This window comes from Amblyraja radiata, chromosome X (genome assembly GCF_010909765.2).
Source record: "Amblyraja radiata isolate CabotCenter1 chromosome X, sAmbRad1.1.pri, whole genome shotgun sequence".
Taxonomy (NCBI): domain Eukaryota; kingdom Metazoa; phylum Chordata; class Chondrichthyes; order Rajiformes; family Rajidae; genus Amblyraja; species Amblyraja radiata.
Genome location: NC_045999.1, coordinates 11,902,511 through 11,917,786, shown reverse-complemented (window position 1 = coordinate 11,917,786; position 15,276 = coordinate 11,902,511). Strand labels below are relative to the sequence as shown.

At 44.5% G+C, this 15,276-nt stretch overlaps 1 protein-coding gene across 3 annotated transcripts in view; it reads left to right on the top strand.

The window, feature by feature from the left end:
• Window positions 1–15,276, top strand: part of idh3a (isocitrate dehydrogenase (NAD(+)) 3 catalytic subunit alpha) — a 30,112-nt gene that overhangs the window by 7,045 nt on the left and 7,791 nt on the right. For all 3 annotated transcript variants that reach the window (XM_033014757.1, XM_033014758.1, XM_033014759.1), the window contains exons 4-8: window positions 2,079–2,193; window positions 4,455–4,642; window positions 9,023–9,156; window positions 14,157–14,259; window positions 14,357–14,421. In XM_033014757.1, the coding sequence (XP_032870648.1) occupies window positions 2,079–2,193; window positions 4,455–4,642; window positions 9,023–9,156; window positions 14,157–14,259; window positions 14,357–14,421 (605 nt within the window). The remainder of the gene's footprint in view (window positions 1–2,078; window positions 2,194–4,454; window positions 4,643–9,022; window positions 9,157–14,156; window positions 14,260–14,356; window positions 14,422–15,276) is intronic.

Genomic DNA, 15,276 nt, shown 5'->3' with positions numbered 1-15,276 from the left:
CCGCTCTAAATGGCCTAATTCTTAAACTGTGGCCCCTGGTTCTGCACTCCCACAACATTGGGAACATGTTTCCTCCCTCTAGCGTGTCCAATCCCTTAATAATTTTATGTTTCAATAAGATCCCCTCTCATGCTTCTAAATTCCAGAGTACAAGCCCAGCCGCTCCATTCTATCAACACATGACAGTCCCGCCATCCTGGGAATTAACCTCATGAACCTACGCTGCACTCCCTCAATAGCAAGAATGTCCTTCCTCAAATTTGGAGACCAAAACTGCACACAATACTCCAGTTGTGGTCTCACTAGCACCCTGTACAACTGCAGAAGGACCTCTTTTCTCCTATACTCGACTCCTCTTGTTATGAACTTAGCTTTCTTCACTGCATACTTTCAGTGACTGATGAACAAGGAGTCCCAGATCTCGTTGTAACTTCCCGTTTTCCCAACTTGACACTATTCAGAAAATAATCTGCCTTCCTGTTTTTGCCACCAAAGTGGATAACCTCACATTTATCCACATAACTGCATCTGCCATGCATCTGCCCACTCACCCAACCTGTCCAAGTCATCCTGCATCCTCTTCATAGGTCACACTGCGACCCAGCTTTGTGTCATCTGCAAATTTGCTAATGTTACTTTTAATCCCTTCATCTGAATCATTAATGTATATTGAAAATAGCTGTGGTCCCAGCACTTAGCGTTGCGGTACCCCACTAGTCACTGCCTGCCATTCTGAAAGGGACCCGGTTATCCCTACTATTTGTTTCCTGTCTGCCAACCAATTTTCTATCCATGTCAGTACCCTACCCCCAATACCATGTGCTCTAATTTTGCCCACTAATCTCCTATGTGGGACCTTATCAAATGCTTTCTGAAAGTCAGGTACATTTCATGACATCCCTGATAGCCATGGCTTCCATGTTTCATTTGCTGTCAAGAGGGTGATGCACAGGACAGAGAATAATTAAAATATTGCCTTTGCTCTGAAGACTTATAAATGTATTAATGAAGGCCCTGGTTTCGGAGTGTGTTTAAATGAATAGCAGGCAATCCAGACACAGCAGATTTTGTTGTTTCCCATTTCTATTTGGGTATTTCAGCTTTGCATCTGTATAAATTAGCATTAGCAAAACTTTTCACATTACCTCAGTACATGTGACAATAAACTAAACTAGTACATAATCCTATGTTTCCATGTCAAATGCGGATAGTGTCATGCTTTTCTAGCACCTAAAATATTACAGATGGCAGCATTGCCAAAGCTCCCACCTCAAATATATCAACACAAGTGGTAACTGCTGCTGCAGGATAATGTGGGTAATATTAGTTCAGGTGAGTCCTGTCAAATCACTTGACATTTTCTATATCCAAATCACATTCATTCTCCTTTTCCTTCCTCTCCTTCCAACATTTCTAATCGATCGCTTGCATTTTAGCTTGAAACTATTTTTGGTATCTGGTAACCTGAGATTTTTTTAATGATGATTCTGCACAGCATCCTCAAGCTAACGAGTTCCATACAATTACTTTTATCCCACACGGAATTCAAATTCCATCATACCCTCTAACTCTCTTAACGCGTAATTTCTTTCCTGGGATTGGGTGGGTCATAATCTGAGTAAATACATTTCTAAAAGTCATTAAGTTCAAGTCGTTGTATGTTTTAGTGAGGACAACATTTATAAATAGGGTTGCCAGCATTGAGACTCGCAGTGTTTGCAGTTTGGAATCTGATCATTGCTGGCAAAGCTATTAGCTGCTGTCCCTTGGAAGGTGATGGGGAACCATTTTCGTGAACCACTACTGTCCTTGCAGGTGTAGCTGCATCTTTAGCTCCAGAATCTAATCCAATGATTGGCCTAGTGTTGCTCCAAATAGGGACTGTGGAATCGTCTGCAATTGCAGAAAGATCCAGTATTTTGTTTTTGTCCCGTCCTCTCTGTTTGAGGGGATTTGCGTAATTTGCTACAAGTATGTGGGTGGCGGTACAATGGGAGAAAAGGAGAAATAAAAGAGTTATTCTTGTGACTAAATACAACATGACAAATTTTCTCAAGCACCTTGCCTTTTATTTGCAGGTTCCCATTCGTTGGGAGGAGAGGAGTGTGACAGCAATCCTAGCACCAAGTGGAAACTGGATTATTCCTCCAGAAGCTAAAGAATCGATGAATAAACACAAAATTGGATTGAAAGGTGCATTGTAGGTGCTGGTGCTGTAACATTAGTGGCTCTCTAGGGGCACTTTTGCCTCTTGTTCAAATGGTTGAGTTCAAATAGCACCACCTAGAGGTTTATCTCCAGTAATACTCCCAGTGTAGTCCAAGATAGTGATTCATAGATGCAGCGCGGAAACGGGATTGTGGAGAAAGACAGCTCTGAAACAGGATCATAGAGAGAGACACAGTGGGGAAACGGGACCCTGGGGAGAGACGGCGGTGAAACGGGACCGTAGAGATAGACAGCAGTGAAACATGCCCTTCTGCCCACTGTGTGCCCCAGCTGACAATCAAACAACCGTTTATTCTAACCCTGCCTGATTCCAGTTTTATTTTTTAAAATGCTGTCTTTCATGCAGGACTAGATTGAGACCTGTTTGTTCTCGTGGGGTCAAATAAAAGGTCCTTTGATGCTATTTTGCTGAGGGGAATTATCCCACGATCAGGAGCACTAAAGTGAATGTTATTATTGTAAAAGCTGGTGTAACTCAGCGGATCAGACAGCATCTCTGGAGAAACGGAATAGGTGACGTTTTGGGTCGAGTCCCTTGTTTGTAGTAACCGACTGTTTCTGTATTGCAACTGTATTATCATTAAAAATACTGTAGCGTTGAAGCGCATTGGGGCTGCTTGAGCCTCTGAAAGGAGCTGTGTAAATATTTCTGCCACCCATATGCCACTCGCAAATATGTGTGGTACAAGAGGAGTAACCCTGGGCTCTGCATTGATAGTTTAGCGTACCAGTCTTGATATAGTTTCTTGTTCTTGATTCTGTCCAACCTTGTTCCTCCATCTACATAAATATCAAAGTGCAATGCATTTGGTTCCCTCCAAGCCTGTCTGTATTTTAGTAACAAGTAATTATTACATAGAGAATTTCTATAGTCGACTGAGGATTTACTAGCTTCATGCTGCATTTAAAATGATTGAGAAAGTTAGTGCAAATTATTACAATAGAGTGAACTCTCATTTATTATACCAATAACTAGCTGGCATAAAGATTTATTTATTAACTGTCAGCAGTATGAAATATTTTTTGAGTTGCATCGCAACTTTTGTTTCTGAAAACATCTGTGATTTAAATACTTGTCCGAAGTGAGATTTTTTGTATTTCTCCCCCTCTATAGCCCTGTGCCACTGTGGCTGTTTCTACCACTGCATATTCTGGTATAGACAATATATTGGCACAGCATGATGATCCGTGCCACGTTACTCCCCATACCCCTTGATTCCGCTAGCCCAAAGAGCTCTTTTTAACTCTCTTTTGAATGCATCCAGTGAATCAGCCTCCACTGCCTTCTGAGGCAGAGAATTCCACAAATTCTCAACTCTCTGTGTGAAAACGTTTTTCCTCATCTCAGTTCTAAATGGCCTACCCCTTATTCTTAAACTGTGGCCCCTGGTTCTGGACTTCCCTCCCCAACATCGGGAACGTTTCCTGCATTTAGCGTGTCCAATCCCTTAATAATTTTATATGTTTCTATAAGATCCCCTCTCATCCTTCTAAATTCCAGTGAATACAAGCCCAGTTGACAAGAGGAATCGAATATAGGAGCAAAGAGGTCCTTCTGCAGTTGTACAGAGCCCTAGTGAGACCACACCTAGAGTATTGTGTTCAGTTTTGGTCCCCTAATTTGAGGAAGGACATTCTTGCTATTGAGGGAGTGCAGCGTAGGTTTACAAGGTTAATTCCCGGGATGGCGGGACTGTCATATGCCTTGAGAATGGAGCAGCTGAGCTTGTACACTCTGGAATTTAGAAGGATGAGAAGGTATCTCATTGAAACATATAAGATTGTTAAGGGCTTGGACACGCTAGAGGCAGGAAGCATGTTCCCGATGTTGGGGGAGTCCAGAACCAGGGGCCACAGTTTAAGAATAAGGAGCAAGCCATTTAGAACGGAAACGAGGAAACACTTTTTCTCACAGAGAGTGGTGAGTGTGGAATTCTCTGCCTCAGAGAGCGGTGGAGGCAGGTTCTCTGGATGCTTTCAAGAGAGAGCTAGATAGGGCTCTTAAAAATAGCGGAGTCAGGGGATATGGGGAGAAGGCAAGAACAGGGTACTGATTGGGGATGATCAGCCATGATCACATTTAATGGCGGTGCTGGCTCAAAGGGCCGAATGGCCTACTCCTGCACCTATTGTCTATTGTGTGCAGTTTTTCTTGACATTGTGTAATTGCTCACTGCAGTTACTTCTTGCTCGGTAATATTTAACAGACAGTTCTAAACTTGCAGGGCCGTTGAAGACTCCAATTGCAGCTGGCCATCCCTCAATGAATTTGCTGCTTCGCAAGACCTTTGACCTTTATGCAAATGTGCGTCCTTGTGTATCTATTGAAGGTTTCAAGACTCCATATGATGATGTGGATCTTGTAACCATTAGAGAAAACACAGAAGGCGAATATAGTGGCATAGAACATGAGGTGAGTACAGTCTTTGATTTTGCTTTATTTCTGTGTTAGAACATCAGACAGTATAGCACAGGAACTGGCCGCTCTGCCTACAATCTGCTGTACATGATGCCTAGTTAAACTAATCTATGCCTGCTCGTGATCCATATTCCTCCAATCCCTGCATATCCATGTGCCTATCCAAAAGCCTCAAATGCCACTATCATATCGTTTCCACCACACTCCAGGCACGTGTGTGTGTGTGTGTTGCAAACATATTGATGAAATTGGAGGAGTACGAACTGATCAATCTATTCAATCTATACATCATTCAATCTATTCACTTAGTCCTGGAAAATATATATTGATAATATATGGTTATTAAATGCGCCCATACACATAAACGGTTTCAACTTTCAACCCAGTTCTCCGTTGCCTTCCTGTAGAGTGGGTTCCAGGGGTCAGGGTGAGTGTCTAACTTCCTTTCAATGGTATGACATTGAATTCTCCAATTTTAGGTAACTACATAACCACCTACCTTCTCCCCTTTGTCCACCTGCACTCGCACCTATTTCTCTCTCAACCTATTCCCTCCTCTAGCTTCACAACTATTCAATCCTTACGTCTCGCATCTTTTTGTCTATTCGTTCTGGCCTTTGTCCAACCATCTGCCTATCAAATAACCCTCCTCACCTGTGTCGACCTATTACCTGCTGGGCTTTGTAGTGCCCCTCCTCTCGTCCAGCTTTCTCTCCTTCCCCCCCCCCCCCCCCCCACCACTCCACAATCTGTGTGAAGAAGGGTCTCAGAACATCACCTATCCATGTTCTCTCTTGGGGTTAGGATGCTGCCTGATCTGCTGAGTTACTCCAGCACTCGGTGTCTTTCTCCTTTTTACTGGCTGGCTTAGATCAGCTGCACATGAACGATCCCTCCCACTATTCCTCTCATTGAGAAGTTTATAGTGAAGGTTCTGCAGGAAGGATGTAAAAGACTCCTTGTTGTATTTACAATAAGGATGGTCATTATCCCATGCGTGCTAGCCAATATTAACTTTACAATCAATATTTGTAGAATTGTTTGTTCATTACCACATTGTCTGCCTGAATTTTTTTTTAATCTGTAATATAGGAGCAAAGAGGTCCTTCTGCAGTTGTACAGAGCCCTAGTGAGACCACACCTGGAGTATTGTGTGCAGTTTTGGTCCCCTAATTTGAGGAAGGACATTCTTGCCTTTGAGGGAGTGCAGGGTAGGTTTACAAGGTTAATTCCCGGGATGGCGGGACTGTCATATGCTGAGGGAATGGAGCAGCTGGGCTTGTACACTCTGGAGTTCAGAAGGATGAGAGGGGATTTCATTGAAACATATAAGATTATTAAGGGTTTGGACACACTAGAGGCAAGAAACATGTTCCCGATGTTGGGGGAGTCCAGAACCAGGGGCCACAGTTTAAGAATAAGGAGTAAGCCATTTAGAACGGAGACGAGGAAACACTTTTTCTCACAGAGAGTGGAGAGTGCCTTAGAGGGCGGTGGAGGCAGGTTCTCTGGATGCTTTCAAGAGAGAGCTAGATAGGGCTTAAAAATAGCGGAGTCGGGATATGGGGAGAAGGCAGGAACAGGGTACTAATTGGGGATGATCAGCCATGATCACTTTGAATGGAGGTGCTGGCTCGAAGATCCGAATGGCCTACTCATGCAGCCTATTGTCTATTATCTATTGTCTATAATGGTACACCTCAAATGCAATGCATCACAATATGCTTTTTAAATTTACGTGTGATGTATCCCCGTAATGACACTAAGTTTAGCTAATCTTGCATCTGCCTCAGCCATTGAGTCCCTGTGTTAAAGTCAAGGTTACAATCTGAACAAAAAACCAAAGCCCAGTTGACCCAGAGGGGAGACAGTTTGCAAGAGAAACCTGAAATAGTAGTCTATTTTCCTTTATGAGAAAGGATTGCTAGAAGAGCTGCAGAGGAGAACTGGCCACGTGCTTTCAGTTGGTGTAGGTGTAGTTAGTTACTCGGTAAATACAATGGCGGCATAATATTTTGATTGCAAACTCCAATGACCTACACATTACAGAAATTGTCCCTTGCAGAGTTCACGAATCACTGCACAAAATTTTGAGATGTGGAATAAAATTTGCTCTAAGAGAGTTTGTGTGAAGAAGTACGAGATGGCACAGTGGCGCAGCGGTAGAGGTGCTGCCTTACAGCACTAGAGACCCGGGTTCGATCCTGACCGCGGCTGCTGTCTGTACGGAGTTTGTACATTCTCCCTGTGACCCGCGTGGGTTTTCTCCGGGATCTCTGGTTTCTTCCCACACTCTAAATACGTACAGGTTTGTAGGTTAATTGGCTTAGTATAATTGTAAATTATCCCTAGTGTGTGTAGGATAGTGTTAGTGTACGGGAATCGCTGGTCGGCACGGATTCGATAGGCCGAAGGCTACATTCTGCTCTGTATCTCTAAACTAAACCAAAAAGTTTTTTTTTTCAAATCGCATTTCGTGATGCATGCACAGGTGATGTGGTTTTGCAATACAGACTATTTTCTGCAAATATATTTGTCTGTAAGACAGATACAAGTGTCTGGCTCTTGCCAAACTAGTCTGATCCCCGTCATGTTTAGCAAAGCCTAGGCATGGACGGAATTTCAGATCATTTTGCGATTGATTTTCTGCCATTAGTTGGACTAAAATAAAATTACAGGTTCAAAAGTTGTCCTAAGTTCCATTAATCCTGCAGTAATACTGCTACAAATATAGTGGGGGGTTTTAACAATGAACAATATTTCAAAATATGTCAAATAATCATTGTTGCTAAATATTACAACTATCATGTTTAAAGCTGTTATAATTGGAATCATAAAGCCAAATTGTCCAGTATTCTGTTACTAGTTTAATCAAGCTCAAATAGTGATGTCTTTACTCAAATTGAAATTGGATTAATCTCAATGGACTATCGTCAATGCATTCTCGTAGGTCTACGATCCATTAAATAGCTGATAGGGCAACACTAAGGGATATAACCGCATAGCCAGTTCCAGCTCCGTGTAGCATGCTGAAGAAAATGGGCAAGGAGCTTGCTGGGTGCTCTAGGTGTCATTGTGAGTTGCTGCAGAGTGGCCAGTGGTACCTGTCCTGCCCCCATATGATGAACAGTGGAAGCTTGTGAATCTGTGGATGATGCCAGATGGTGCCTGGGCTGCAGACTTCAACTATGGTTCTTGCTTTCATCTTTCCAATGCGTCATCTCAGCCTTATTTTAAAAGTTATTTTAAAGGTTCTTCATCATTTAATCACTCCTTATCTACTTGTACTTTAGTGAATTGAGTACCCTTCACGAGTATAAATGTGGCTCGGTAGTGCCAGTTCACTGGTGTAGTTGGGAGTAAGGGCTGGGAGAAGAAAGGAGCATTGGGAATGGGTGCTTGCTGTAGCAGAGGTGGATGGAGAAAGGTGAGTTGCCATCATCATTGCATGAAGCCAACTAGCAATATACATTTGGCATATTTTGCTGTTTACAATAGCAGGGCATATTACTGTTGTTTAATGTCTCAGCTCTGAATTCCATCTGGGAGTACTGAAGAGTCTTGCATGATCCACAAAGATCAGTGGATGTCAGATTTGTGTACCTCCTTGAATAACATGGTGGATAAATCAAGTGCATCCGATCATCGGCTGTGCAAAGAATGTTTTGTTTCTGCTCAGTGGCAGGTTAATTGATTCTGACAAGAGATGCCATTGGGGCAGTGGAAAGTGCTTCAGCACATTATGGGCTGAGAGAAATGCTCCAGAATGTCATTTAATGTCCTCTTCGAGTAAAGTGTGCTGGTGGATATAAGGAGCAAACTGAATGAATGGTGCTCTGGTGTAATGCCTGGTGCAGCTCAAATGCTTTTAATGCAATTAATATTTACTGTCCTTCTCAACATCCTTGGAAAATTGCGTCTTGCTTTTTGTATGCAAGTAGATGTCAAACTAGGTAAGAGGATGCTTTTTCTGATCCAGCTGTTACTTAAGGCCCTTTCCCACTTTCCCGAATTATGAACCCTCCCGAGTTCTCTCCTTGATTCAAACTCGGAGAATTACGGTAATAGCCATTCGTAGGCACTCGGGGCTATTTTTTTAACTCGTGGACATTTTTCAACATGTTAAAATGTCCCGACTTACCTGATGCCCCGAGTTTCTACGGCTGGCATTACGAGCCGCTACGGACTCCTACGAGCTCGCTAACGACATTCCCCGGGTTCGAATCAAGGGGAAAACTCGGGAGAGTTCGTGAGTAAGTCGGGAAAGTGGGACAGGGCCTTGAGCTTCCAGAATTGTTATCCCTTATTGAATCAAAGCAGCTTGATTGAGCGAGTGGTTTGTTAACTTGTTGTGCCTCTATGTCCATGTTGCAGATTGTCGATGGCGTGGTCCAAAGTATTAAGCTGATCACAGAGAGTGCCAGCAGGCGGATTGCGGAGTTTGCATTTGAATATTCAAGGAACAATAACAGGAAAAGGGTGACAGCTGTGCACAAAGCCAACATCATGTAAGTGGAAATGGATTTGTTTTATTGGGAAGGAGGACTTGGGACCTGCTTGTATTTAAAACCTTCTCTGGTTAAAACCTCCTGAATTTAGACTGAACGACATGAAGGAACAATGAAATGGAGATACAAGGAACTGCCGATGCTGGAATCCATCAAATCACAAAGTGCCTGAGGAGCTCAGCGTGTCAGTCAGCATCTGTGGAGGGAATGGGCGCTACTGGTATCCTCTGTGATCAGCTTAATACCCGAAACGTCACCTGTCCATTCCCTCCGCAGGTACTGTCTGACCCGCTCAGTTCCTCTGGTACTTTATGTTTTGAATGAAGGAGCAGTGATAAATTTCAAATCTGTATATTGTTTGTCTGGGTGAATACATGCCGTCAAGCAGACTGAATTATCCGAGTTTTTTTATGTTGCTGGAACGGCCCTCATCCAGGCAATCGCGGAGTATTACCCAGCAAGCTGACGAGCCTTGTAAATGATGAGAGGATCTGCGGGGGGGAGATGGTGACTCCCTCTCAGCAGGAGGTTCAACCTCTAGCCCACTCTTGAAGCCCTGGTCCTTTTGTGGCTGGACTTGTGGAGCTTCAGTGGTGATCCCAGTATGTTGATATTGGGGATTCAGCAATGGTAATGTCACTGAATATCAAGGGCAGCTGGTTAGATCGCTGACAATTTAATTCAGATGAAGACCTCGCCTACTGAATTGGTGCAGTAGGTGTGTGAACTAAAGGCTAGTGAACTGAGGGAGAGAGATGTGGAATGTGATGGGAATCTCAGCATGGCCATGACAAAGTGTCGGAAAATAAAGTGGGTGAGGGAGTGTCAGTGATTGTTGGGATGTTTGCAGAAGATACTAGTGCAAGAGTTGGAGAGAGAGAAAAGAAGATTGAGATTTTAAATTGCGAATCATTCAGTAAATGAGATTGGTTTAAGAAAGAACTACAGATGCTGGAACAATCGATGGTAGACAAAAATGCTGGACAAGCTCAGCGGGTGAGGCAGCATCTATGGAGCAAAGGAATAGGTGATGTTTCGGATCTGCAGATGCTGGAAAAATCAAAGGTAGACAAAAATGCTGGAGAAACTCAGCGGGTGAGGCATCATCTATGGAGCGGAGGACTAGGTGGTACTCCACCGAGCAGTGTGAGAAAATTCACAACGCTTGTTCACAAACAATTATCCGTTCTCACTCAGGAGGCGCTGTCCTGAACGGCTGCCTGTCCTGCAGCTGTCCGTTTTTTCCCCTTCTTTTTTATTATTTTTAGTTCGTTAAATGTATAGTCAGGGGGTCTAAATCTTTTATGTGTGGGGGGTGGTGGGGGGGAAGGGGGAAACTGCTTTTCTAAGTCCCTACCTGGTCGGAGGGGTTGCCTTCCTCCGAGCAACGACTTCGACCTGTCCTCGCGGCCTACCAGCGGGTCCTGGAGCGACGTTTCCCTGAGGGGACCTGGCCAGAACATCGGCGGTGGCGGCGGCGCAGAACGTCGGCTTTGGCGGCGGCACAGCGCTGGAGCGCTATTGCGGAGCGGGCAATGCCTTTCCTGGGTCGCCGCGCTGGAACTCCGGTATGCTGGGACCGCCGAGGAAAACATCGTGGAGCCGCGGTTCTGCGGAGCGGCGGTTCTGCGGAGCGGCCAGCTGCGGCGTTTGAACTAACATCTCGCCGAGATCACCAGTGTGCGGAGCTCCGTCTGGCGTGGTCTGTTGGCTTGGAAGCCGCAGGCTCCGGTGGGAAGGCGGCCGTTCCTGGCACCCCAAGCTGCTGAGGGTTCTCCCGACGCCGGTGTACCATCACCCGGCGAGAACATCGGGCGCCGTGGCGGCGACTGTGGAGGCCTCAATAGGCCCGACTATGGGTGGACAAGAGGATGGGGACTGGACTTTGTGCCTTCCCCCACAGTGGGAATCACTGTGGGGGGATGTTTTGGTGTTGAATTTCTTTATGAATACTGTGTTGTATTTTTATTAGTGTGCTGCATGGACATCAGAATTTCCCCTGAATAATGGGATTAATAAAGTATTTATCTATCTTTATCTATCTATCTATCTATCTATCTAACTAATTGACATTAAATTACTCTAACCTCAATCATGAGCTAAACAATGAAAGCTGTATCAACAGTGCTCTCAAGTGGAGACACAAGGAACTGCAGATGCTGGTTTACAAAACAAGGCACAGTTCTGGAGGGCTTTGTCTCAGCGGGTCGTGCAGCATCTCTGGAAAACACGGATGGGTGATGATTTGGATCGGTTCCCTTCAAATGGCACCTACTGGCGATTAACCTACTCTCTGCCTTTTTTTAGTTTTGTAAGTAGTACTGGATTCCAGACCTTGTTGCTGTCTTGGTCTTGCCATGGACTGAAGAGATGAAGTTTGGGAGTGAAGTGAAATTGATTGCCCTTGTCATCAAGGCAGTGTTTGACCGGGTGTGACATGCAGGCCTTGGAAAGCTGAATTCAGGGGGCATCAAAGTTGTTTAGGGAGAGAGGATGCAAACAGGCCCTTTGGCTCACACCGACCATCCCGTTCACACTAATTCTGTGCTATCCCACTTTCTCATTCACACCCTACACATTAGGGTCAATTTAGAGGTCAATTAACCTACAAATCCACGTGTCTTTGGGATGTGGGAGGAAACTGGAGCACCCAGAGGAAACTCTTGCAATCATGGTGAAGTGCAAACTCCACACAGACAGCACCCAAGGTCAGGATTGAATCAGGATTTCTGGTGCTGTGAGGCAGCAGCTCTACCAGATGTACCTCTGTGCCACCATAACGTCAGTCTTGACTTGATAGTCATAACATGTGTAAAGGAAGATGGTTGTCAGAGATCAGTCACCTTATCCACAGGACACCACTGCAGAAATTACTCACATGGTGTTTGAAGCCCAACTGGCCATAAATAGCAGTCGATTACTATGAAACAGGCCACTCACATATAGCTACCACTGGTCCGTTCCCATCAATCCCACTCCCCTCTTGTTTCTCTGTAACCCATTCTTTTATACCCATCAAATACCGGCCTCTTCCCCCATTTCTTTTCAGCTGCCAAGCTGCACAGGGGGTAATTTACAATAGACAGTTCACCTCTTACACAACGTTTATACAAAGGAGAAAATTGGAGAAGCCATGGGACATTCAAACTGGGAGGAAGAATATGTGCACTGCTGATACAGTGGTTGTGACGTGTACCATCCACAAATACACTTCAGTTACTCACCAAGGTACTCGAATAGCACCTCCCACACAGCAACGTCTGGCACTAAAAGGACAAGGACAGCAGAAGCAGGGGAATGTCACCACCTACTATCACACAGTATCTGGGTCTTGGAAATATACCATTGGGTCTAAATTCTGGCATTGCCTACGTAACAGCACTTCACTGGAAGGATGGCAGGGGTTTGAGACAGGGGCTTGTAACTACTTTCCTGAGGGCAGTTGGAGCTAGGCGATGAATATTGGTCTTGCAGGCAGTGCTAGCCCCTGAAAATGAATTTTCTAAGTGTGTCTGTCTTGGATGGGTTGGTAAGTTGTGGTGGTTTGGCCACATACCAGTTCACATTGTCCACTTTCTCCTCCTCGTCTACGTGCATCCTAGATTAGGAAGGGTCTTGTTGGTATCTGGGGGTTTGATTGAGGCATGTAAGGGTATGAATGAGTGGGCTGTTTGTGTCCTGGATGATGCAAGGACTTGCTTTTTACTGTTGTTGACAAGCTGATGGTGGAAATGTCATTTGAGAGTTGAGGCGACTTGCCTGCTACAAAGTCACCTCTCAAGTGCTCTTGGAGCCACAGTATTTGGGTGACTCATAGAACATAAAACACAGAGCAATACCGCACAGGAAAACAGCTCTTCGGCCCACAATGTCTGTGCCAAACTAATCTCATCTGACTGTACATGATCCATTCACTGCAAATTTTTGCTGTTAAATTTCTAGTCATTGATACATTGGTAGAGATTAGATAGTGGAAATTAATTAATTCTGTTAGGGAGGTGGTGAGCTCCTATTTGTAGAAAGTACAGTATCCGACCATTGTGAAATATAATTATTTCTTGTCAATTAGTTTGAGCCTAACTTTAGTTTAGACTTGTAGCATGGAAACAGGCCCTTTGGCCCACCGAGTCTATGCTGACCATTGATCACCCGTTCACACTAGTTCTATATTATTCCATTTTCCCTACACTTTACAGAGGCCAGTTAACCTACAAATCCGCACGTCTTTGGGATGTGGGAGGAAATCGGAGCACCCGGAGGAAACCCATGCAGTCACAGGGAGAACCTGCAAACTCCACACAGACAGCAGCCGAGGTCAGGATCACACCCAGGTCTCTGGCGCTGTGAGGCAGCTACTCTACCAGCTGCACCATTGCGCTGCCAATGTATCTATCCGTCTGCAATCCTATGCAGCAACAAGCTGTGATTGGTGCTTGGTGTGACTGATACCTTACGAGGTGTGAGAAATTGAATTCTGAGCAATCATCAGCAAATTACTTTTGCATTGGAGGTAACTGCTGAAGATATTTAGGTTTAGAACAAAGCGCTGAGGCTAACTTGGTAATGTTGTCCTGGGATGTCTTATCACCACCTGCAAGGATTGTACTAGAAGTGTGATGTACACTGACCACTTATCTGACGATGCAGCTCCAAAGTTGCAATCCAGGAGACATGAGGAATACTGTGTTGGCCGTATATAAGTAGTAACTGAAACAAAAGGTGAATTGGCACCATGTCCCAAACATGTGACCTCTGCCATCCTAAAGGGCCAGATAAAAGCTGGCCTTTCCAATGGCAAATGAATGAATTTAAAAACATACTTCATTGCACTCAAGTTGTTTGGCTCTGACATTTTATATGTGCAAAACTGTTATAGCTATGGTCAAAACTCTGCTCCATGTCTGACCATGGCCTCTACATACAGCTGTATATGTATATGAATCTGAAGCTTATTAGTTCAGTTGACAGCTCTGTACTCAATATGTGAATGTGTGTTGCAGGCGAATGTCGGATGGGCTGTTCCTGAGGAAATGCAGGGAAGTGGCGGAAAACTGTCACGATATCAAGTTTAATGAAATGTACTTGGATACAGTCTGTCTTAACGTAAGTGTCATGGCTTTGAAATTGACTGTTTTGAGGCTTAAAATGAAATCCACAGTGTCGGATTTTCACGCTTTCAAATATTCTGTTCCTTTCTCAGATGGTGCAGGACCCGTCGCAGTTTGATGTCCTTGTAATGCCCAACCTCTACGGTGACATCTTAAGGTTGGTAATTCCAGGATGGACATCTAAATGCTATCTTTACACAGTGTGCGCATGCTGTTTCCATGCCCTTTGGAAGGAAATTCTTGTCCTCTGCCTAATACCACATAGCTCATAGGGCTTGACATTCTCTGGGAGTCAGAGGCTGGCAACAGTGGATGATGTCATACTCACGAGCATGTTTCATTCAATCCGATATATAGTTGACAAGTGGATATCGTTTAGTTAAGATACAGCGCGGAAACAGGCCCACTGAGTCAGCGCCGACCAGCGATCACCCCGCACATCAACGCTATCCTATTCACACTAGTGACAATTTACACATATGCCAACTAATTAACCTACAAACCTGTTTGTCTTGGAGTGTGGGAGGAAACCGAGGATCTCAGAGAATACCCACGTGGTCAAGGGGAGAACGTACAAACTCTGTACAGACAGCACCCGTAGTCCGGGTCGACCCGGGTCTCCAGCACTGCAAGGCAGCAACTCTATCGCTGCGCCACCGTTTGTGTAAAATCTGTTGACACCAAGGTAGCGATATTTCTTGCACAATAATTGCTGGTAACCAAAGTGCCCTATACTGGTGTCAGGTAGCATGTGTGGAGAAAGAGAGGTCAGTGATCTTTCAGAAACAATCTGGACAAAATAAAAGGAATTACAAGTTGTAAACTGACGGGGGGGGGGGTGGAAGATTGCAACTTTCACGTGGTCCGTCCTGTTTCGACTAATGCAATCAACTTGACGTTCACAAATGGAAGATCAAATAGAACAAGTTGTCCAACAACTTTAAGCTGTGTACGCCACACAAATGAAGAAGAAGAAGAACTGACGGGGAGAACAAACGGGATCAGCATAGAG